This window comes from Lagenorhynchus albirostris, chromosome 11, assembly GCF_949774975.1.
Source record: "Lagenorhynchus albirostris chromosome 11, mLagAlb1.1, whole genome shotgun sequence".
In the NCBI taxonomy this organism is placed as follows: domain Eukaryota; kingdom Metazoa; phylum Chordata; class Mammalia; order Artiodactyla; family Delphinidae; genus Lagenorhynchus; species Lagenorhynchus albirostris.
Window position 1 is genome coordinate 83162509 of NC_083105.1, and position 26318 is coordinate 83188826.

At 39.5% G+C, this 26318-nt stretch overlaps 1 protein-coding gene across 3 annotated transcripts in view; it reads right to left on the minus strand.

The window, feature by feature from the left end:
• The window catches only part of SSPN (sarcospan), a 46909-nt gene extending 20998 nt beyond the window's left edge, over nt 1-25911 (minus strand). Inside the window, exon 1 of one of the 3 annotated variants that reach the window (XM_060166699.1) lies at nt 25403-25911. In XM_060166699.1, the coding sequence (XP_060022682.1) occupies nt 25403-25681 (279 nt within the window). In that variant the 5' untranslated portion in view covers nt 25682-25911. Of the gene's footprint in view, nt 1-23071; nt 23114-24260; nt 24356-25402 lie in introns of those variants that run through there. The other 2 variants (XM_060166700.1, XM_060166701.1) reach the window with 2 other exon arrangements.
• Between the last annotated feature and the right edge of the window lie 407 nt (nt 25912-26318).

Below are 26318 nucleotides of genomic sequence, written 5' to 3' on the forward strand. Positions count from 1 at the left end.
TCCTAAAGATGCTACGAGAAAACTACTAGAGCTAATCAATGAATTTGGTAAAGTAGCAGGATACAAAATTGATGCACAGAAATCTCTGACATTCCTATACACTAATGATGAAAAATCTGAAAGTGAAATCAGGAAAACACTCACATTTACCATTGCAAGAGAAAGAATAAAATATCTAGGAAGAAACCTACCTAAGGAGACAAAAGACCTGTATGCAGAAAATTATAAGACACTGATGAAAGAAATTAAAGATGATACAAATAGATGGAGAGATATACCATGTTCTTGGATTGGAAGAATCAACATTGTGAAAATGACTCTACTACCCAAAGCAATCTACACATTCAATGCAATCCCTATCAAACTACCACTGGCATTTTTCACAGAACTAGAACAAAAAATTTCACAATTTGTGTGGAAACACAAAAGACCCCGAAGAGCCACAGCAGTCTTGAGAATGAAAAACGGAGCTGGAGGAATCAGGCTCCCTGACTTCAGACTATACTACAAAGCTACATTAATCAAGACAGTATGGTACTGGCACAAAAACAGAAATATATATCAATAGAACAGGATAGAAAGCCCAGAGATAAACCCACACACATATGGCCACCTTATCTTTGATAAAGGAGGCAGGAATGTACAGTGGAGAAAGGACAGCCTCTTCAATAAGTGGTGCTGGGTAAACTGGACAGGTACATGTAAAAGTATGAGATTAGATCACTCCCTAACACCATACACAAAAATAAGCTCAAAATGGATTAAAGACCTAAATGTAAGGCCAGAAACTATCAAACTCTTAGAGGAAAGCATAGGCAGAACACTCTATGACATAAATCACAGCAAGATCCTTTTGACCCACCCCCTAGAGAAATGGAAATAAAAACAAAAATAAACAAATGGGACCTAATGACACTTAAAAGCTTTTGCACAGCAAAGGAAACCATAAACAAGACCAAAAGACAACCCTCAGAATGGGAGAAAATATTTGCAAAGGAAGCAACTGACAAAGGATTAATCTCCCAAATTTACAAACAGCTCATGCAGCTCAATAATAAAAAAACAAACAACCCAATCCAAAAATGGGCAGAAGACCTAAATAGACATTTCTCCAAAGAAGATATACAGACTGCCAACAAACACATGAAAGAATGCTCAACATTATTAATTATTAGAGAAATGCAAATCAAAACTACAATGAGATATCATCTCACACCAGTCAGAATGGCCATCATCAAAAAATCTAGAAATAATAAATGCTGGAGAGGGTGTGGAGAAAAGCGAACACTCTTGCACTGCTCGTGGGAATGTGAATTGGTACAGCCACTATGGAGAACAGTTTGGAGGTTCCTTAAAAAACTAAAAATAGAACAACCATATGACCCAGCAATCCCACTACTGGGCATATACCCTGAGAAAACCATAATTCAAAAAGAGTCATGTAGCAAAATGTTCATTGCAGCTCTGTTTACAATAGCCAGGAGATGGAAACAACCTAAGTGTCCATAATTGGATGAATGGATAAAGACGATGTGGCACATATATACAATGGAATATTACTCAGCCACAAAAAGAAATGAAATTGAGCTATCTGTAATGAGGTAGATGGACCTAGAGTCTGTCATGCAGAGTGAAGTAAGTCAGAAAGAGAAAAACAAATACCTTAGGCTAACACATATATATGGAATTTAAGAAAAAAAAATGTCATGAAGAACGTAGGGGTAAGACAGGAATAAAGAAACAGACCTACTAGAGAATGGACTTGAGGATATGGGGAGGGGGAAGGGTAAGCTGTGACAAAGTGAGAGAGTGGCATGGACCTATATACACTACCAAACGTAAAATAGATAGCTAGTGGGAAGCAGCCGCATAGCACAGGGAGATCAGCTCGGTGCTTTGTGACCGCCTGGAGGGGTGGGATAGGGAGGGTGGGAGGGAGGGAGACGCAATAGGGAAGAGATATGGGAACATATGTATATGTATAACTGATTCACTTTGTTATAAAAGAGAAACTAACACACCATTGTAAAGCAATTATACTCCAATAAAGATGTAACAAAAAGAAGAAGATAAAAAAATATAAATAAAAAAACATAGTCTTCTAAATGCTGACGCCTAGTATGGGTTTTATCTGAATGGTTAGGAGTTAGGAGTTTTACACTGATTAGTGGAGTTTCCTATAGAAGAGTTGTTTATTACAAGTAATAATGGGATGTAACAATAATAGTTTCCCCATAAATAAATATAGTCATGGCTATTGTAGCAAAGTTCCTTAAAATTGGAGGGAAAAAAATCCTTCGTCTTCATCACTTCTTAAATATGACCTCATTCTAGAGCCCGTGGCCTCAGCGAGTGTGGTTGATGGTTTGGGATCATCTCTAAATCATCACTTAGTGTGATGTGGCCCTCTGCTACTGTTGACAGCCAATGCCCACTCCACTGCAAGCCAAAGCAAAGCAATCATCCAAAAGTGGACCACCTCTCCGTTGGTGTGCTGGTAAACGTTTAACAACCAGCCTTAGGGGTGGGAGCTGCTATTTGTAGCACTTGCTAATTTCCATGGTATAAATACTTCTACCAGTGTTGCCTTCAAGCTACCGATGTGAAGTCACTGAGCACAGGGTTGGGAAGAGATGCGCACAATCAGCTTTCACGAGCCCATCAGAGGTGCCCTAGGCACCCTGCACCCCTACCACACTGTCTGCCCATTGGAGTCCCTCCTCTTATTTTAGAAGCATCTGGTTACCAAGTGGGATTAGTTTGTAAGTAAAGAGTAAAGTTTGGCACATTACTCTTTATTAGTTGTTTGGAATCCCTGAAACCAGCCTACAGAATCAGTATAAAGGTGCAGAGGAGTGAGCCAGGGAGAAATCCTAGTACTCATTTCCTAATTTGTGAAAATGGAGTAAGAATCGTAGCAACGTAATCTTTGAGATCTTGTTATTCACGGCCACCCCCGTGAAGGTATCACTCCCCAGCTGAGTCGAGCTCAACAACTTATTGTGGTAGGCACTAGGAATATGCAGAATAAGATATGGTCATTGCTCTTTAGAAATTTACAGTTTAAGCCCCACTTTGCAGAGAAACTGAAGCACAGGAAAATTGATTGCCATGGGTAATACCATCTGACCAGGCTATGCCAGGTGTAAAAATGGGCAGCCCAGGGGCTTCCCTGGTGGCGCAGTGGTTGAGAGTCCGCCTGCCGATGCAGGGGACACGGGTTCGTGCCCCGGTCCGGGAGGATCCCACATGCCGCGGAGCGGCTGGGCCCGTGAGCCATGGCCGCTGAGCCTGCGCGTCCGGAGCCTGTGCTCCGCAACGGGAAAGGCGGCAACAGTGAGACGCCCGCGTACTGCCAAAAAAAAAAAAAAAAAAAAAAAAAAAAGGGCAGCCCACAGCAGCTCATTCAAATCCCTCCCTCCTGGTCCCTCATCAAAATCTCTCATTCTTTCTGTAATGTAAGGGACATTGAATCAACTGTGTTGTCTTTTCCCTGCTGTGCATTACTTTTTAAAGACAACATAAAGTTTGGTGTTAATCAGATAGGATTTAAATATGGTAGAATGTTGAAGTCATCCCTCCCCACATTTATTATTATTATTATTATTTTAAGTTGCATTTTAAGGTAAAAGCAAGATAATAGGATTAAAAAATACTCTAATCAGATGAGGCAAGAAAGGTAAAAATAACTCTCAAAAGCATGAAACATCAAGTAACAGTTCACTCAACTGGTGGTTACTGCTTCTTTAATTTTGTTAGAACCAAGTCTAGAACTACAGTCAAGGAGACAGTGTGGCATAGTGGAAAAAATGTGGGCTTTAGAGCCTGAAGCTTGAACTGCTGCTTTACTAACTAAATGTTCTTGGACAAAGCAATTTAATTCTTCTTAGCCTTGGTTTCCTTATCTATGAAATGGAAACAAGAAGGCCTTCTTTTGATGGTTAATTCAAGGATTAATGATAATGCAAGTAAAGGGTATAGTATAATACCTTAACAAATAGCTGGAGAGTAACTGGTAGTGATTACTACCATAATTATTATTGCAATTAGAGTCACTCATACATTTATCACAGTAGGCCAAATTTAGAGTATATTTCAGGGGTCAGAAATGTATTACCAACTTAAACAGGTTTAGAATTGATAACACACCTACTGTCTTGGTTACAAATATCGCATAGTCTACTTTTTATTAGCACCAATGGATACTTGGTGTGGTCTTTATATTTATGTAAGAAAAACGAATTAACAAGTCTTGATGGTTTGACATTTTAATGCTAATATTGAGCAGTTTTACGTGCCAGGCATTAAACTAAGCTCTCTTTGTAAATTATCCCATTTGGTCTTCATAAAAATCCTTGATGTAGTCGCTGTTATTAGCCCATTTTATAGATGATGAAACTAAGCTCAGAAAGGTTTTATGCTCGAGGTTACATAGCAAATACAGAACTCTAAGCTGTATGTGTCCAAGTACAGAGCTGGCTCTTAACCATTATACACCCCGGTCACCTCTCTGGAGGAATCTGGACAGCCCTAATACATGAAGTGAGAACTGCAGAAATTTGGATAACTTTCCATCATCTGCTCCTCTCCTGTGTGGGATGGCAGGAAGCCCTGGTCCTGAGGTGGGAAGACCAGTCTTTGAGATCCAGACACTGTCCAAGCTGAGGGAATGGGACACAGCCTTTGAGACTCAGTCTCATCATGTATAAAATAGAAAAAATAATACTTTATAATTTAAGGATCATAAGTAACGTGCCTGGAATGGTAGTAGGTATTATTTTTTCCATCTCATATGACCTTAAACTGTGCCAATACAACTTACTCTGAAATTTGAGCTGAAATGAGTAATATATATAAAGGTAGCCCTCTCTCACATCTTAGAAGTAATCTCATTCTCTTCATTTAAAAAGTTTTCATTGTGTACCTACCATGTGCCAGAAACTCTCTGAGACTCTGGAGATACCACAGTTAACAGAGACAAAAGTCGCTGCCTTGATAGCACCAATGCTTTCAAGTGGAGAGGCAGACCGTAAACAAACGAATAAGTAGAAATATAATGTATCAGTCATTGAGAAGAGTTATGGAGAGCATAGCACTTACCATCGTAGCTTCTTTTTCACACAAACATGACATATAGTAAATAGCAAAATACAAACAATAAATCCTTAAGGTGATATGTTCTCCCTAAAAAAGGAATTGGTAATCCTAGCAACCCCTTAAGAAAAGATGGTAGACTCAAGATTGTTTCTTATGAGAACCTTGTTGATTGTTATTCCAACAACACATATCCACTATAAGCTGTCTAAGACCTCACAGGCTCTATGAAAGAGAACACATCCGTGACCCCAGAGAAGGGGCAAAACTACAAAAAGGTTTACAGCAAAATGGGCTGCATCCAAAGGATAGAAACTGGAGCAGTATATCTTAGCTCTGGAACTGACAGACCTAGGTTCAGAACCCACCTCCACCACTTTTTTGCTTTTGGCCTTGGACAAATTAACCTCTTTGAGCCTCAGTTTCATCATCTGTGGGATGATAACCACAGTGCCTACTTCATAAATTGCTGTGAAGATTATATAAGACAGCATGTGTAGAAGGCTTATTATAGTACCAGCACATATGAAGCAGTCAATACTAATTTGTCACATAAATGAACCGATTCATTGAGAGACTTGGGCTACTTTTGCTTTCATAGCAAGGACCCACTTTTCAAAACTCTCTCTAATAATGTTAACATAAACAGTTTGCAAACACCTGAGAGTTATAAAACTTCTTTTTCTGAGTCTTTTCCTTTCTGCTACAAGACTGTTTATTATCCACTGCTCAGGAAATGCCAATCTTGGTAAACATACCAAGCTGTATATGTTTCTCTGATAACACTATTGTTGCTTTACAAAGATAAGCATTTAATTTCTGAAAACAAAATGCCATTCAGCTAAAAGTATTTTCTATCCATAACAGATCCAAAATTAATATTACTTTTTTTAAAAAAAGTGAAATTGTTTCAGCCAGACTTAGTGTACAGATATTAATAGGAAGTTCCAAAAGTGATAGGCATGTAAAAGTAAAGGTTCCAAATCAACCAGAGTTTATGGCAAAATTGAACATCAAGATGAGAGAGTAATGTACTTATGTCAATTAATCTACAACAAAAGAGGCAAGAATATACAATGGAGAAAAGACAGTCTCTTCAATAAGTGGTGCTGGGAAAACTGAACAGCTACATGTAAAAGAATGAAATTAGAACACTCCCTAACACCATACACAAAAATAAACTCAAAATGGATTAGAGACCTAAATGTAAGACCAGAAACCATAAAACTCCTAGAGGAAAACATAGGCAGAACACTCTTTGACATAAATCGTAGCAATATTTTTTTTGATCTGTCTCCTAAAGCAAAGGAAATAATAGCAAAAATGAACTAATGGCACCTAATCAAACTTAAAAGCTTTTGCACAATGAAGAAACCATTTACAAAATGAAAGGACAACCTGCTTAATGGGAGAAAATATTTGCAAATGATACGGTGGATAAGGGGTTAATATCCAAAATATATAAACAGCTCATACAACTTAACATCAAAAAAACAAACAACCCAATCAGTAAATGGACAGAAGACCTGAATAGACATTTTTCCAAAGAGGAAATGCAGATGGCCAACAGGGACATAAGAAGATGCTTAACATTGCTAATTATCAGGGAAATGCAAATCAAAACCACAATGATGTATCACCTCACACCCATCAGAATGGCTGTCATCAAAGAGAACACAGATAACAAATGTTGGCAAGGATGTAGAGAAAAGGGAACTCTCCTACACTGCTGGTGGGAATGTAAATTGGTGCAGCCACTGTGGAAAACAGTATGGAGGTTTCTCAAAAAACTAAAAATAGAACTACCACATGATCCAGCAATTCCACCTCCTGGGTATATATACGTGAAAAAAACAAAAACACTAATTTGAAAAGATACATGCACCCCAGTGTTCACAGCAGCATTAAATACAATTGCCAAGATATGGAAGCAACCTAAGTGTCCATCAACAGATGAAAGGTTAAAGAAGATGTGATACACACACACACACACACACACACACACACACACACACACACACACAATGGAATACTACTCAGCCATAAAAAAGAATGAAGTTTTGTCATTTGCAGCAACATGGATGGGCTTGGAGGGTATTATGCTAAGTGAAATAAGTCAGAGAAAGACAAATACTATATGATAATCACTTATATGTGGAATCTAAATACAACAAACTAGTGAATATAACAAAAAGAAAGCAGACTTACAGATATAGAGAACAAACTACTGGTCACCAGTGGCAAGATGGGGAGGGGACAATCTAGGGGTAGGGGATTAAGATGTACACACTATTATGTATAAAATCAGCTACAAGGATATATTGTACAATACAGGGAATATAGCCAATATTTTATAATAACTATAACCTTTAAAAGTTGTGAATCACTATTTGGTACACCTGTAACTTACATAATATTGTACATCACCTGTACTTCAATAAAAATAAATTTCAACAAGAAAAAAAAAGATGAGGGGTAAACTGCAACTATCTGTCTCTAAACACTACAAACATCAGTATAAGCATTAAAACCTAGAACACTAATCATAATTTTGAAAAAATGTTTCTTCTTGGTTTTTATTAAACTAAGCCCAAAATAGCAACTTCTTTTCTACTACAAATAAAACTGTAGCTAGCAACAACTTTTTATAGATAGTAAGTTTTGCTAAGGAGTGTTTTATTTGGCCTATAATATATTAGGAAGATATTCAATGCCTTTCCATCTGCCTTAGGAATCTACAACCCCAGAGCTTCATTGCTCTACTCTTTCTATTTTTATTTTTCCATTAGAGTAAAAGTTGCCAATGAAGAGCTATAGTACAGAAATAGTCTCTTCATCTAAGGGTTAAATTCCGCCTGGCCCAGGAAGAGTTTGGGTTATGACATACATCCCCATCTGTGCATTTCTACATATTTCTTGGAGGGAACAATTTGGAATCTTTAGTTTGCAAGTTAAGATTATTTTTTAAAGAGGCTGGTAGAGATCCAGGTCAAAATTTCTCAGCACAAAGGTAATTCTAGATGACAAATTCTTTCACAGAAAATTATTTCTTTGCAGAGTCTAAGGAGAAAAGACACTTGCTGAACCACACCTAAGTTGAGCTCATCTATAACATCCCTTCAAACTTTTTCTTCTCCTTTTTTATTATCGTTGTCCTTTTGCCTGAGGAGTTGATACCTGACAGATCTATGTCCAATGACTGTAACTCTATGGACTTTTCATATATGAGTATGTAAAGACATTCCAACTGAATCAAAATTAATGATTTATGTGCTAATTAATTAAATTAAAAAACAAAAGCAGGCCTATCATCACCTAGAACTTTCTTAAATCTAGATCGCTTTGGAAAATAAATTGTAGAAATACAATTTCTAGGGCTTCCCTGGTGGCGCAGTGGTTGAGAGTCCGCCTGCCGATGCAGGGGACACGGGTTCGTGCCCCAGTCCGGGAAGATCCCACATGTCGCGGAGCGGCTGGGCCCGTGAGCCATGGCCGCTGAGCCTGTGCGTCCAGAGCCTGTGCTCCGCAACGGGAGAGGCCACAACGGTGAGAGGCCCGCATACAAAAAAAAAAAAAAAAAGAAATACAATTTCTAAGAACTTATGAGGCCACTTCAGGAACTTCAGAACATTATTACTCATGCAATTGCCAGCAGCAGAGAATGGATTCACCTGCTCTGCTGTGACAAAAGGTCTGATTGGTTGGTCAAGAAGTATGGAGTGTTAAGAAGCACTTACAGACCAGACCGAAGTCCTTTGTTTGGTAAAATACAACCTTTCTAATTCCAAGTGGTGGGTTTTATCATGATTTGAAACTATCCAATAACCAGAATTTTATATCTATATCTTTATTTTCATATTAATATAGCTATATATCTTTATATATAATCTATCTTTACATATAGAAAGATTATATATGTATAATTCATGATATATAGAAAGATAGACTTTATATATGTATTTAAAAAAATTTTTAACCAATGTTGCATTGTACTTTGCATTGCTGTGTAGTTTAGGCAGATCTGTTGTACAAACACAAAAAGAGCACGAAGGACAAAGTGACTGCCCTATTTCTTAGCACACATTGTGTCTTGCAGATGTTCACTTATACCTCCTATGTTGCTTTAGAAGATACTAGAAAACTATCCTGATGGAACTGATAAAAACGAGTTGGAACTTGTGACCAGCGGCTGGATGAAGGGAGCCTGAGTCCCTTAAATCCTATGGATATAGTGTGCTTCCCTTGATGTTCCTGCCAAAATAAGGCTGGAAAGCTAACGAGATCTGCAAGACATGTGCCAGTGCAAAGCTGCTACAATTCCTAAGTTTCAAAAACCTTGCTTGAAAACGATTGCAAATAGCTCACAATTTTTTTTTGTTGTTTGTTTGTTTGTTTGTTTGCGGTACACGGGTCTCGCTGTTGTGGCCTCTCCCGTTGCGGAGCACAGGCTCCGGACGCACAGGCTCAGCGGCCATGGCTCACGGGCCCAGCTGCTCCGCGGCATGTGGGATCTTCCCGGACCGGGGCACGAACCCGTGTCCCCTGCATTGGCAGGCGGACTCTCAACCACTGCGCCACCAGGGAAGCCCAGCTCATAATTTTAAACCAATGAATCTCACAACTGAGTGTTTCATCAAATCACTTACAGGAAACAGAGAGAAAAATCCGACAACTATCCTAGTGTGTGACTTACCATGCAGACATTCAAGTAGAATCCCTTTGGTTTGGGTTTTACTTTAATATTACAATGCAGATTTGCATAACTATGCTAAGATACATATTTTATAGGAACTGCTGGGAATTTTGCAGTTACACCCTCAAAAGATTGAATTAGCACAAACAAAAGAATTGTGGAGCAATGAAGTTGGTTATGGATAAAAATTGGGCTTAATAGTCATAGGACAAGAATTGTGCCTTTGAGCTAAAATGTCCTTTTACTTCTTTATCATCCTGGTACACTACTCTTCCTTCAACCATTTTGAATCCAGTAATATTCATTCTTCAAACTCAGCTCAAAGATCTTCTCTACCTAGAAAGGGTACCCTTTTTGCATTATCCACTTTGTATACATTAGCTCATTTATTCCCTAAAACAGTGAAATAAGAAAAAAAAAATGTACCTCATTTTATAGAACACTGTCACTTAGAGAGGTTAAGAAACTTTCAAGTTGATCCAAAGAAGATTTTTTAAAGCATCAAGAGGTTCCATTTCTGCATAATATTAAGGACTAAATTATACGAAACCCTTCTCCCAAAAAACACTTTCAAATGCACTGAGCTTCTATAGGCTAAGGGTGGAACCAAGCCCATGGCATAAATGTAGGCCCCTAAGTGGCTACACCCTTAAACGGCTATACCCTAAATGGCTACTAGAAAATAATTAATCCACTAGCACTAAAATTTATCAAGAAACTTGTTCTGTCTCAGCTGATGAAGTGGGGTAGAGGTTTTGAGAGTTTTCTGCTACTTGCACAGTCCTGAAAAAAAAACAACTTTTTTTCAACAAAGAAATTGTAAGAGGGAGAGAGAGGGAAGGATGGAGGGAAGAAGAAGAAGAGAGAGAGAGCGAGAGAGAGAGAGAGAGAGAGAGAGAGAAGAGAGAATAGGTAAATCTTTGAGAAAAGGAGATATAAGAAATATATGAACCAATTGCAGTTCGTGGATCTTACTGGGATCCTTATTTTGACAAACTGTGAAGAAATATTCATGAGTTAATCATGAATATTTGAACCTATTAAGAATTTGAACCTATTAAGAAATTGTTAACTTGTAAGGTGTGATTGCTATTTTGATTATTTTTTAGTCTTCATCTTTTGACTTACATAGTGAAATATTTATAGATGAAATGATGTAATATCCAGGATTTACTTCAGAATAATCCAGTGTGTGGTGTGTGAGTATGGAAGGAGTACAGGAATATACAAATGAAGCAACATTGATCATCACTTAATAATTATTGAAGCTGAGTGATGGGACCATAGGCATTCATTGTACTATTTTATCTACTTTTGAGTATGCTTGAAATTTTCCCTAATAAATAGGTAAATTTAAGATAAGGTGGCTCTTGGATCATGATACCATTGGGACACTTGGCAAGACAGACCATCTGGAAGGGTTACATCCTCAAATAGCCCACACCGAATTATCACATATAAATGCTCTTAGAAAATGAACTCACAGACTAATTATAGCAAACATATGAAAAATCAATTCATTAGGGAAGGCCAGCATTCACACGCATATAAGCTTGTATGCATGTTCACACACACATTCTCTCTCTCTCTCAGAATTAAAGCCACATGAATTTCAAATAGCAGAACTAACAAATAAAGCCTATAAAAGTACATTCAGGGCTTCCCTGGTGGCGCAGTGGTTGGGAGTCCGCCTGCCGATGCAGGGGACACGGGTTCGTGCCCCGGTCCGGGAAGATCCCACATGCCGCGGAGCGGCTGGGCCCGTGAGCCATGGCCGCTGAGCCTGCGCGTCTGGAGCCTGTGCTCCGCAACGGGAGAGGCCACGGCAGTGAGAGGCCTGCGTACTGCCAAAAACAAAAAAAAGTACATTCAATATATAACTATATTATTTGTTTACAAAATGATTTTATATTATATACGTGAACTATTCTTTTACATAATCATCTACTGTGAACATATTTGAATAAATAACTAAACATATTAAAAAGTACATTCAAAATAAACAGATGTGAAAAAAGGAATTGAAAACACGAATAAAGAGCAGGGCACTTTTGAAGATACCAGGAATATATTAAAAAACCAACAATAACAACAAAATAGGAGTTCTAGAAATGAAAAATAAAATCATTGGAATTAAAAACTCCTGGACAAGTAACAGGCAGATTAAAGTCAACTGAAAAGGGGAATAGTAAACTAGAAGGTATATCTGAGGAAATAACCTAAAATACAGCACAGAGAGACACAGGGAGATGAAACATAATAGAGGGACTTGCCTGGTGGCACAGTTGTTAAGACTCCACGCTTTCAATGCAGGGGACCCGGGTTTGATCCCTGGTCAGGGAACTAGATCCCACATGCATGCCACAAATAAGAGTTCACATGCCACAACTGAGGAGCTGGCAAGCCGCAACTAAGGAGCCCGCCTGCCGCAACTAAGACCCAGCACAACCAAATAAATAAATTAAATAAATATTTTTTAAAAAAGAAAAGAAACATAATAGAGAGGTTGAGAAATAAGGAAAATAAAACAAGAATGTCCAAACATACAACTGATAGCAGTTCCAGGCAAAGTGACTAAAGAGAAGAGGGAAACAATACTTGGAAAAAATAAATAATGGCTGAATTTTTTTCAAAATTGATGAAAGACACAAAAATCTTGGATTCAGGAAACATATAATCAAATCCACACATAGGCACACTGGAGCTAAACTACAGCACCCTCAAAAACAAAAAGAAAATCAGAAAAGCAACCAGAGGAAAGAGGCACGTTATCTATAAAGGAAAAACAATTAGATATTTACCAAACTGCTTAGCAGCAATAACTGAAGTCAGGAAACAATGGAATGATATATATTTTTTAATGGGAGAAGATAGCTATTAATCTAAGACTAAAGAAGTATTTTATAATCATTATCTTGTATGTAGTCATTAAGTAGATTAAAAATGTTTAATGAAAATGGGAAGAAAATAGGAGAAATAGATTCATCTAATGTTGGGAAATCTGAATACACATCTCTCAGTAATCTTTAGATCAAGCTGAAAAATATTAGTAAGGATGTAGAAAATTCAACAACCTGATTAAAAAGCTTGATTTTTAGACTGAATAATACAGAACTGTAAATTTCAAAATGAGAAAATCCACATTTTTTTCCAAGCATAAATGGAATGTTTATAAAAATTAGTCACATACTAGATCACAAAGTAAGTCTCGTATAATATCAAAGAATTGAGAGTATGAAAAGCACATGAACTGAGCACAAAGCAATTCAGTTGAAATCAATAATCAAAAGATAAGCAAAAAGGACATTAGAGAAAACCCAAATAACTGGTGAGGTATTCTTTGCTTGCATAGAAGGTACAAACTGAATGAAAATACCAAAAGTATTTTTCTTGGAACTTGAGAAGCCAATTCTAAAATATATAGAATTTATATTCTTCCCTGGTGATCTAGTGGTTAAGACTTCGCCTTCCAGTGCAGGGGGTATGGGGAAGATGGGGGTCGGGGAGGTGAGCTGCTTATGCCATCACCTTTATAACAAGATGCATTATAGTGCTATTTTAATACAGACAGTGTGATATCAGCAGAGTGACAGAAAAAACAATGGGATTGAAGAGGATCACAGACACACTCCTCAAATCTAATATGGAAACTTGATAGATGATAAATGGAAATAGATCAGTGTGAAAGTACTGATTATTTATGGTACTAAGACAATTAACACTCCAAAAATAAAATATGGACATTATCTCACATCCATATGCAAAAAGTAGACCACTTAGGTTAAAGATATAAATACAAAAGCAAACCTTCAACATTTCAGAAAACAATATAGAAAAATATCCTTCTGACCTCGGAGTAGGGGGAGATTTCTTTAAAATATATCAAAGCATATACCATAAAAAGATTAATATAGGTAAATACATTAAAATTAAATCTTTTCCTCAACAAAGCCACCATAAACAAAAGTAAAAGACATGATACCACCTAGGAGAAGATATTTGCAGTACCTTAAACCACAAAGGCTAAGTAACAAAGATAATAAATCTTATAAATCAATAAGTAGGAGAAAAACAACTCATAGAAAACATCTGTTGAATAAATAAAGGATTGAAAACATAATTAAATGGTCAATAAACATATGTGTTCAACTCTATCAGTAATCAGAGAAATATAAATTAAAATAAGATATCATTGCATACAAATAAGATAGGCAAAAGCTAAAATTGCCTGCTACTTGGTCAAAAGAAATGATGAAATTTTGCCACTTGCAGCAACATGGATGGACTTGAAGGGCATTATGCTAAGTGAAATAAGTCAAACAGAGAAAGACAAAGGACAAATACTGTATGATATTACTTATATGTGGAATCTAAAAAATACAACAAACTAATGTATATAACAAAAAAGAAGCAGAGTCACAGATAGAACAAACTAGTGGTTACCAGTGTGGGGCGAGGGGCAATATGGGAGGGGGTTGGGAGGCACAAACTATTAGGTGTAAGATAGGCTCCAGGATGTATTGTACAACACGGGGAATAGAGCCTGTATTTTGTAATAACTGTAAATGGAAAGTAACCTTTTAAAATTGTATTAAAACTTGTTAATTAAAAAAAAAAGATTTTTTAAAAATTAAAATTGTCTGACAGTAACAAAAGTTGGCATATATGTAGATCAGTGGAAATTCTGACTTACTGGAGTGTAGATTTGTACAGCTTTGGGTTTGCAGTACTGATTTGGCGATATCTAATAAGTTGAAAATGCCTATATCTTAAGACCCAATCATTCAATTCCTAGGAATATTCCTTTAAAAACTTTGAAATACATGCATAGAGAGCCATGGAATAGAATGTCCATTGTCTCACTGTTTGTAATTGCAAGAAAAAAATAATCTTTTGAAAACAACCTAAATTTTCATCAACGGGAGAATGAATAAATTAATTGTTGTATATTCCTATAATGAAATATAGTATAGCAAAAATGAATGAATGATATCCATGAACTATTATAAATAAACCTCAAAAACAATATTGAAAAACATGATATTATGCTACCATTTATATAAAATTTAAAATATTGAAAACAACATTAATTATTGGTTATGGATATATACATATAAAAAGTATGAAAACATTCATAGGCATGACAGATATCAAATTCAGGATAGTAGATACCTCTGGAGAAGGACGATGGGGTAGGAGAATATGATTAAGAAAGGAAACAGGTGACTTCAATATATTGCAATGTTTTCTTTCTTAAAAAAATGAAACAATTATGACAAAATATTAAAACTTGATGAACCTGAGGCTGCTTTATTATTCTGCCTATGCTATTATATACTTAGAAATTTTCATAATTAAAATCATAGGATTGTATAGAATTGCCCATACTTGTTCAAACTCACACAAAAATAAAAATCATAACCTAAGTTTTTTCAAAATGGTAGATCTGGGATTCTACCCACATGTGTTTTATTCCAAAGTTGAAGCTCCTCCTGCAGTTTCAGGCCCCCTCTCCTTGCCTTTTCTGATCCTCCCCGGACAGGATTAATCACACCTTCCTCTGTGCCACCTTCTTTAGGGCACCAAGTTAACACTTGGTTTTTTCAACTGTATCGTAGCTGGTTGTGTGTGTGTGTGCCCTCTCCCAGACACAGCTCCTGGGAGTGACGCACTGGCGTATGGAAAGACACAGGGAGAATGGCTAGATGTGAAAGGTTTCTGTTTTACAAGCAGGTACTCTTTCGTTGATAGGCTTCTGTTCTGTGGCTCATCAACCGCCTAACTCACTCTTGTGGTAACTTATCAGAAACTAATCATCCATAGGTTCTATAAGTACCTACTTTTGCAAAGTAATCCATTTTCAAAGAATATAAGAGAAACAAAATTCTGTTTCAGCATTTCTCATGAATCAACATGAGGGGTAGAAGTGCTACCTATTTGTGGGAAAAATAAACTACTACAATTCATTTGTTTCACTTAAAAATTTTTGAAGTTCTCAGAAGGGAAAGGAATCTTATAAATGTGGATTTAGCCTACTCCAGAGGTATAGAGATAGGCTGAATTTTATGATTCAAGCATAATTAAGTAGGTTCTCAAATTAGGTCCCACTTCAGAAATGATTGTGCAGATAATTCTGTGTTAATACTCCTGGGTCCATCTATCTGAAACAGTACAATAAATAGAATTTGATGAAATTGTACAGTATATAGAAATTATACAGTAAATCAATATAAATTCAATTATAACAAGAGTGTAAATGAGAGAACCATCCTGTTCAATCTTTAAAAAATATTATCAAGTGGCTTTTCTAATTAAGAGCACTTTTTACCAAAAAAAAAAAAAAACCACACACATACACAAAGGATATAATGGACCATTAAGTAATATATAGTAACATTACTTCTTTAAAAAGTTTTTTGTCCTTTTCATCATGAGGTTAGTGTCCCCAGGCAGCCTGCAGCCTCTCCCGCATTTCCTCTCTTCCCTTCCATGGCAACATGGGTTAGCTAGACACTGAGCTTTTTGTGATGTGTGTGTGAGGATGGGGAGAAGGGGAGCGAGGCTTCAGGGAGGTCTCCAGGTGGAAAAATTTGTGACGCACTAGATTCGGTGACTGAATGAGTATTTATCGAGGGTTCTCGAACACAATAGTTACGGTCACACTATGTTCATTTTTAAAATTATGTTTGGCCTCACAGCCCTTAACTTAGATGGAAACTCTTTCATAGGCATCCCAAACCACTTGTTCATGAAAAGATTATGCGACAAAGCCAACCTGCGTGGGTTTGATCCTTCTGTTTCAGAATCTGAGTAGCGAGCGCACGAGAGACATGCATAAACTTACTGAACGTGCACTAAAATGGCTGAATTCTGTCTTCCATCAGTATGCAGTCATGGAGCAGTTATTTTGCATTGATTATAAAGTGTCCACCTTACGGAGACCTCGTTTGCCCTTTTGCTGCCTCTGACGCTGCACCGCTTCACTGAGGCGGGGACAGTCGCCTTGTGTTCATCTCCATAACCGAGCACCCTCCATCCTCCAACAGAAAGGATGAAGGCTGAAATGCTGTTTCCCTTATCTTGGAAAAGGCCCCTTTTATAGCTTTCCTGGCACAGCTAAATGGCACAGGTAATGGCCTGATATGTGTGCCACACCTGATACTTTAGAAGGAAGCTGGTAAGTGGTACGTTTTTCCCTAGCAATAAAGCGAAAATTCTCTCCCTAGTTAGGGTCTAGTTAACACACTAGCAAGTCCCCCTCTTTTCTCCTCACCTGTCATTATCTTCCACACAAGAGAGAGGTCTTGATAACAACGTATCTTAATGGGATTTTAATGGCTAATTACAGTGAATGCTGAATCAAACACTTTCACAACAACAGTTGAGTGGGATGCTGATAAAACAGCATCCTCGAGGTTTCCGCAGCCTCTCCCAGCCAGGGGGAGTTGCTCATTTCTGCAGCAACAGAAGCAGCCCCAACCGAACTTCTTCAGCAGGACGTGAGAATGCTTATTTGTGAGCAAACCATTTGCTTTCTAACAGCCAGTCACTTACCAGCCTTTGGCCAGGGTGAGGAAACACAGCACTGAAACACTCACGTTCATGACTGTGTTAGGCAGCGGATGTTGCTTAGCAACCTTAGATCAGAGAGCATCAACGTTAAATATGCTCAAAAATCAAACCAGCGATATTCCAGCCTGTGTCTGGAACCGTGGCCTTCCTTGCCTTTGGTTTGCTACTCATTTTGGACTCGGATTGGACCAAAAGGTGGCATATTGGATGGTTCTACTCAGTCTTCTCTAGTTTTCCCCTCTGGGATGGTTTGGATTTGTGCAGCGCTTGTTAAAGTAAAGCAGAGACCCTTAGAAGTTTTAGGGGTTTTAAGCTGGACAAACAGGATCAAACGAGAAGCCCTGACCGTGTACCTAAGGAGGATCCACCAGGAGCTGCATGCTCGTCCTGGAGGCTGTGACAGCATGAGGCCCCAGGTGGGAGCACCCTCAGGGTTTTATTTTGACCCATTCCACAGAACAAAGAGTGTTCATCTAATTTTCAGAACCATCATCAAAAATGAAAGCATCAGCTGCATATTATAAAGGAGACCTGAGAGCGGGCTTCCCTTGAGTTCTAGAAAGACCAAGCCTGAGATCACTGCTCCCAGAGGCCAGAGGGCTCATCTAATTGCTGAAAATCTGAGCATCCGCCACCAGCAGGGCTCAGTCAGCCACCCTCATTTTCTTGCCTCAGAGGCCAAGGTGTCATGTAGCTAGATTCTGATAGCGACTCACTCCAGAAGCAGCCAAGAAAGGCAGAGATTTACTTAATGGTGGGTCCTAAGCCTTAAAGCTAAGGCAACAGATGAAACGCCTAAGCTACCCTTGGAATTGTAGGCACCGGCTAAATCTACTTGATTTTATTTCTACTGAAATGTGACAAAAGAAGCAATCCGTAAATGCACTGAAAACACCCTCCTCCATATGTTTCACTACAGGCATGGGCCTGAGCCACGCCACCCCGCTGCACTGCCAAGTGTCAGCTTACTGGTGCAGAACCCTCATCAGAAACATTCAGGCTTGTAGCCGTTCCATGAAAGCCACAGGGCCTTCCTGAATCAGCTGAGAAACACACTTAAGAATCACTGAGGTGGCTGTACAAATTGATATTCCTCACTGACAAGGCTATGGATTGAATTATGCACACCCTCCCCCAATTCACATGTTAAAGCCTTAACCCTCAATGTGACTGTGTTTGGAGACAGGCCTTTTAGGAGGTAATTAAGGTTAAACGAGGTTGTAAGGGGGAGGTCCTAATCCTACAAGACTGGTGACCTTAGAAGTAGAGGGAGAGAGCGAGATCCCTCCCTCTCTCCAGGCACGTGCACCAAGGAAGGACCACGTGAGCATGTAGTGAGAAGGTGGCCATCTGCAAGCTGGGAAGAGAGCCCCTCACTAGAACCCACCGTACTGGAGCAGGCTGAGACAGAAAGGAAAATGTATTTTAGTTATTGCTGTGTGTGGAAGCGTACACATATGAATTTTAAAATCTACCAGGGTGATCGAGTCAGCTGCCTCGCTCAGTCATCTAACAGTTACTCCTGCCAAATTTTATCTCAATACACTGAGATCTGAGGTAGCATCCAAACCATCTGAAAGAGGACAAGCCTCCGAAATAGGCTCTTATATAGTTTATGCTACAAATACTGTTCCCAACATCCATTTTTTAAAAGAAGATCACCTTCAGCTTATGAACTCATTGTAATAAACCTAGACTTGTATAAACCTAGACTTGAATCCAACCCTGGATTTTAATGGGCTCTTCTGAGCAGCATTTCTCTAGTTTGCCAGGATCTAAGTCCTAAAACTGAACTGTACTTTGCAGTGAAATGGTATCTAATTAAAATTTAATGACTAGATTCCATTCGTATCCTACAGCAACATAGAAATATGCACACTGAACTCCTCACATTATCTTGTGTGTATCCTTTAATGTTGATGCCAACCCTTCAGGGTACAACACAGGCAAGTGGACCCAGTTAAAGAACACCCTTAATAGAAATGTCATGGACAAGGTTAATGGGAAGAAAAAGTCCAGAAAATATCCATTTCCTCAGACCAAACTGAAAGTGGACATCATAATGGCAATCTATAAAACTACTGGACCAAATATTAGGGAAACCTATGCCATTGCTTTCTTTGTAGAAGGTAAGGATGGTAATATTGGCATCTAGCATTCAGCCACATCAATCCTAATTTGTCCTAATTTTTTCAAGTTAGGGGAACGCAAAGTAAGTCACGTGACTTCTTTCTTTTTTAGATCCTGCAGTCATTTTATAACATGAAATAAAATATCTCAATAATGCTAAGTTAACACATTCTGAATATCTCTGGAACCCAAGGGCCCAAAATAGAGTAATAACACACTCCTTATTATTACCTCTTAGTTCTTTTCAACATTATCAATAAACTTTTCTATATTGGAAAATACAACTGTATGTCATTTCTCAAACCATAGTTTAAAAATGGATATACATAAGTTCAAACAGAAACTCTAATAATGGCAAATATGGAATAGAGTTTGGTTTAACACACTGGACACCGTTATGTGTCAGGGATAAATAATGGCCCCGTGGACACATAATATACTTAAAGAGAATTAATTGCTTTACTTTTTATTTGATTATCCCCGAATTCTATGCACTACTATTTCTACCATAAAAAAATAAAACCAAAATGATAATTGTCAATATTAAAAGTTTCTAGAGATTGAATATATCCATAATACAGGTTGAAAAATATCAGAAGCTGTCCCTTCTCCTCCTTTTTTAAAAAGAGAAAGGAAATTCAGGGATAATTTCCTCATTGTATAAGCATTCCCTTGGCCTTTGCATATCTGGCTTAGTATGAAGCTAGCAATAGAAGTGAAAATACAGTCTCCTAATGATTCTAAGCATCTAATGATTTTTTTCCAACTTTACTTATTCTTTAATTTTTTTTTTTTTTTTTTCGGTACGCAGGCCTCTCACTGTTGTGGGCTCTCCCATTGCGGAGCACAGGCTCCGGACGCATAGGCTCAGCGGCCATGGCTCACGGGCCCAGACGCTCCGCGGCATGTGGGATCTTCCCGGACCGGGGCACGAACCCGTGTCCCCTGCATCAGCAGGCAGATTCTCAACCACTGCGCCACCAGGGAAGCCCTTTTTTGTTGTTTTATTATTAACTTAACTTTACTTATTCTTTATTCAGTATTCCTAAAATTCTTTCAGAGAGCATGTCACCAAATTCTTGAATATTCCCTTTTGTGTTCATACACTTATTAAAATTAATTTTTTTCCAAATTAATCCAATTACATTCCATTTCTAGACTTACTACAACAACTTCATGTACCTATAAGATAATTATCCTCTCATTACTTATTATACGTACTCAATGGAGACTGGGTTAGGCCATGGGATTATCACTCCTCAGTCCCTAACTCTCCTGTGACAATTGCTATAATCAAAATTATTTCCCAGTGGTACTAGAGATGCAATTTTAAGTTTTGGAAGCATATTAAAGCCCCAATATGAAAAATAATGTACTACTATGCAATGTGTTCCTAAAAATATAATTCCAGATTAAATTCTCAAATGTCAATACACATATATAGAAAATTGACATCATTGTTTTGCTTCTTGACTTGTTTTAGGGTCTATCCAAAAGCCCAGTGCCAAATCTTTCTCACTTCCAGTTTTTCTTCATAACCATGATCAAACCATTTAGGCAAACCATCATGTCGCAGTCTCTCCACTTATAAATTGCGGATAATAACTTGCTATATGTCATATATCTACTTGTGAATTTCAGGGTGTATTCTTTTTTAAAATAAATAACCACCCAATGTTCCCTTCCATTAAGTCAAGATTAAAAATAGATTTCAAAAATCCGAATACACCTGCATTTTGAATTCCTTAGAGTAAGTTAACATATGAAAACTGTTATTGAAATTCCTGACAGCACTCTTAATCATTACAGATTCATATGATAAGTTTTATGAATGATATTAAGAAAAGGAAATATTCTTCCCTTTAAGCTCTTTCCTTAAACTTTCTAATGTGATTACTGTAGTATATATCTCAGGGATTTTATTCCAGGGGGATGGGGTATGGGAACAATGGAGCAAGCGTCAGGAAAACTAAAAGAAGCAACAATAAGGCAAATAAATTCCCACTTTCCATGGGAATATTCCCTACAAGGGCCAAGAAACTAACAAACGCTAACTATCCCCATTGGGGAAGAGAAGCAAGAGTTTGCTCTTAAATTGACTTCAGAGAGAAATGCCAAAGCAAATAAATCACAGTAAGTGAAATACTTTAAAAGGTAAATGGACTTTAAAAATATTTGCGTAGGTTAAATTTTTTAATCGGAAGTATTCATTCCTGTCAGATAAGGCCACATGTCCATCAGGGTCTCTGGAGATCTCCTCCTTGCATATGATTCATTATTTTTAGACCAATGCCTAGCTCGTCAGACATCCCCAACAAATGTTGCCGAATGAAAAAAATAAGCCAAAGTTCAAACACGTTATCCTTCACCTAAACCAAAATTGTATTAATCTGAGTAAGAAATAAGTAAAGGCCCCAAAGTTCTTAGATTTCTTCAATCCTTACACATTTTTTCATCAATAAGAATTCTGGAATGACACGCAAACATGAAGGTCTATTCCACCCAGCTAAATCAAGCCATTAACAGAATAAAATGCAAACTTCTGTTTCCTAGGATCCCTTGCCCCTAGCCAAGTTCATCCTCAAAGACCTTGTTTCACTTTGTGCTGTCCTTGTGGAGTGACTTGCAACCCTCAAGCCATGTAGAAAGAATTTTGAGAGAAGAATGGCACTTTTACAGGTTACGCGGTCTCCAGAGCAGCTCCATTCTTTTTCTTTTTCCTTTACGGGAATCTTTTGTGATTGAAGTAAAAAGACTTCAGTCATGTCTCTGATGGAGGGTGAGAGGAGTCATATTTACAGGTAGGTAAGAAATAACCTATTTGTTGTTCTAAAATTCCTCTGGACATAAATCTCTGATTAGAGATTACCAATGGCTTTTTTTTATAACTAGAATTTCACTGAATATTCATCAAGCCACCCAGATATTGGTCAAGAAGAAGTTGCCGAAGTAAATTTATCCATATACCTAGATTCTATCATGGGAATGGTGATACCCAAATCCCAAAGTAATGCGATAGCAAACCTTGTAAAATGAAGTAAGTGTCACATGATCAGAGGCAACCAGTATAAACAGAAATAGAAGAGTGAAGCCGTCAAACTGTCGATGGGGCGGGTGCCTCAGGCTGGGGGCCCTGCTTGAATTCAGCGTAAATTCCGGAAACAGGTTTGACTCTGTCTCAGCCTCAGGGATTAACCTGTACTGTTTCGGTCTAACTTTCCAGTATTCCCTGGGGGATATACCAGACCAGACTCAGTCCACGTCCCTAGGGAAAATGACCCTGAGGAGGCCCTTCTCCCCCAAGTTAATTTTTATAATCCTCCAGAAAGATTCAGAAAGTACTGGACTCATCTAATACCACTAAGACTGCTAACAGTAACTTGGCTCAGATCAGAGAAAGGTGAGATGGCCGAACTGATAGCTTCTTCAGGGTTCAAACTGGTCTGGGAAATGGAGCAAGTCCAAAGTGACTGTTCTGCGTGATTAGAGATAAAATAGAGCCACTGCTACTTCGAAGAGTGCCACTACCAGAGACTGCTCCACTCATGGCTAAGAAAAAGTGCGAACTCACTGAACGCTTACCGGGAGCCAGCACTGTTCTAAGTATCAGAACATGTATTCATTTCTTTATTCCGCAGGACAACCCTAAGAGAGAGGAATTATTACCACCATTCTGATTTCATCAATGAAGACACAGAAGCCTAGAGAAGTTAAGTAACTTGCCCCAAGTTATTCAGTGAATAATGCCCGGGCGGGAGCTCAACACCAGGTGCAGTGTTTCCGCTTCTGTACTTCACCACCCAGCCTCCCTGCCTTTTCCCTTCCTTGAAAGCTTGGAAGAGCGCCCCAGGACCAACCACAGACAGCCTGAGGAGAACAACAAGCACGGAGTCTGTGGGAGATGGGGACAAGTTGCCTGCAGCTCCGGCCCAGCTGGGATGAGATTCTCCTTGCCCACTCCTTAGGGCCCCTCCTCTCTTGTCTCAGGCCATCTCCACTAACTGCTCTGCTCTGCATATGCTCTCTGCTGAAAGACAAGATTACAGATATCATCAATACAGATGTCACTACAAGAAAACTTCGAGTGGATCCCAGATTATAACTGAGAAAACTGGAACAAACAGAGAACTGGCTGCAGATAATGCTCTTTGCACCATATCCAGGGAGCTTCCAAGGGCAATGAGGAGCATGTGATGCTCCTACGAGGAGCTCATGAAATTTCAGAGTTGCAAGGTTTGTACGCTCCCGTCTTAAACATTAAGACAAATTTTCCCCACCTAATTTGCTTTTTTCGTACTGGACTTTTTAAAGTTGAAATAAAGAAAGAATATCATTTGTAAATGATATTCAAAACCACTGAATGAGAAGTTTCATTCCTTTCTTCTTTGAATTCACCTAGCCTTGAAGAACAGACCTTTTTTTCCCTCTGAGTATGTTAACAGTCATTGAAGTGACTAAAATACCCAGTATATCTTAGTGAAAAGCTATTTTTAAAATCACTTGATTTAGAAAACTCCAATCATGATAATTTCATGGGAATTCTCAGTACACAAATTAAAAGTTTTAAATTACTCTGCAAGAATTTGGAGTTCGAATAATCTTAAATAGAAAATACCTGCATCAATGCATACTTAATCAGGTGTTTTTAACACCTGTCCCTGATCCAAAATTATTTTGAGGGTTGTTTTATAAGGTACAGTTCTTGTGGTCAGTAATAGCAGTAATGATGCAATGGGAGACTAGGAGCCAGAGGTGTCGATTCTGGTCTCACCTGACTCCACCACTTTTCACCTCTGGGCTTTGAGAATGCCATTTAACTTCTCTTAGCCTGCTTCCTCGTGTCCACAGATGAATAACAGTTCCCACCTCAAAGCGTTGTTTCAGGGACCAAATGAAATAATGCACGTGAGATTTTAGTAAGCCCGAGGCACTATAATAATAAAATTACAAACTAAATGTGGGAGCAGCATGGCTCAATGAGGAAAACGCAGATGTAGTCTGGTGCTAAAAGGAATCAACTTGGTTGATTTGCCAACTTTGGAAACTCATGACCTTCAGTGGGTTTGCCCTTGGTTCTCTCATTTGAGAAATGGAAGGATAATAACTATCCCATAAGGCTGATGTGGGGATCAGAAATAATACGTGTAAGGCCTCTAGCAGGACAGGCCCACAGTAGGTGCTCAATAAATGGTACCCACTTCATATCAGAGAATCCGTTTAATTAAGCCAAGTATGCTGTGTCCAAACACTCAACTCACAACAGCTGAGCAGTGTTCTGCTTTGAACAGTACATCCATTAGCAGAGTCCCAAATAAGGCTCCTGCCACGGCCAGCACCCTGGGTTTATCCCACTTTAGATTCCAGTGGATTAAGGCTGTGCTTGCTGTATTCACATTTCCTGCCTTCAACCACTGTTTTATAAACTTACTACCGGAACCTCAGATTTAAAAAATAAAATCAATTCTACCCAGTGTGGCCACTCCAAGTACAGGATTTTTCCTAACTTGCTTTTACAGGATGAACGTATTCACTTTTTTGCTACTTCTGTAGGGATGAGGGTGGGGTCCGCGGGCGAGGAGAAAGAAAAAGCCGAAGTGAATCTGCTGTTGTTATCGAGGCTGTTCAGTGTGACCAAAGTAAGCAGCCTGTGCCTCCCTCCGCAGCTCCAGCGCGTGAGGGTCAGGCCTGTCGGAGGCGGAGGCGTTCGGAGCCACAAGCAGGACAAGGGCACGAGCCCCGCCGCGCCAGGCCTGAGCAGACCCGGGGCGGCGGGCATCGGTCACCAAGCAGAGGGCGAGTTAGAGGCGTGGAGCCGGGGAAGGGCGCATGCAGGTGGGTTAGTGGTAACTCGACCATGCGGCGTGGCATTCCTGTCTGGCAAACGCGCTCAGGCAAAACAGACTCGATGCTTACAATGATCCCAGCCCAAAATGGAGTGTCCCTGACTAGCAGGGAGGAGCTGATGCCGGCCATGAGAAAGCCCACCACGGTCACGGCGACGCCCAGCGCCAGCTGCAGCAGCGCGAGCAGCAGCGGGAACCGGCAGCCGCAGCACGTCCGGGCCTCCTCCTCCCCGCACTCCTTGGGGGCCCCCGCGCCCCTCTTCGGCCCCATGTCCTCAGGCCCCGCGGCGTCGGCGGCCGGCGGTCCCCCTTGGCTCCGCGCGCCGCGGCCCGGCCGCTCCCTGCCCATGGCGGCTGCGGGGGCGACGGCGAGAGCGGCGCGGGGCGGGCCGCGCTGGCCCTGCTCGGCGAGTTACGGAGGCTGAACAAATATGGCAAACATTTGGAGCGACTCGCCGAGCCTCCGAAGGCCACGGGGAGCCCGCGGCGGCGGGGGAGTCGAGGGGGGTCGCCAACTGCCAACTCGCCGGGCGGGACACAGCGCCCGCCGGCTCGGGCAGGGTGGCCCCGCGCCTCCTAAACCCCAGCGCCCTTTAGACAGGCTGCGTGTGCGCGCGCGTGTGTGTATGTGTGCGCGCACGTCTGTGTACGCGTGTGTGTGTGTCTGTGTGTGTGTGTGTGTGTGTGTCTGTGTGTGTGTGCTGCATGTCTCCCACTCCAAACCCCAGGATTTTTTCGGTTTTGTTTTTGTTTTCTGAGAGGTGCAGTGCAAGGTGATGAATGTTTAAATCATTTGAGTTTAATTAGTAGAAAATTTAATCCGAAAGAGGCGTTGCTAGGCTCCAAGCTGTGAAGTTCCAGAAGTTAAATTGTTCTTTATTTTCCAAAAAAGGCATGGGCTCTTTCTTTTTAAATTCTGCGATCCTGCTGACAAATCAAGGTATTTTTCCCATTGAGGTATTTGCTTTTGAAATTACTATTTGTAC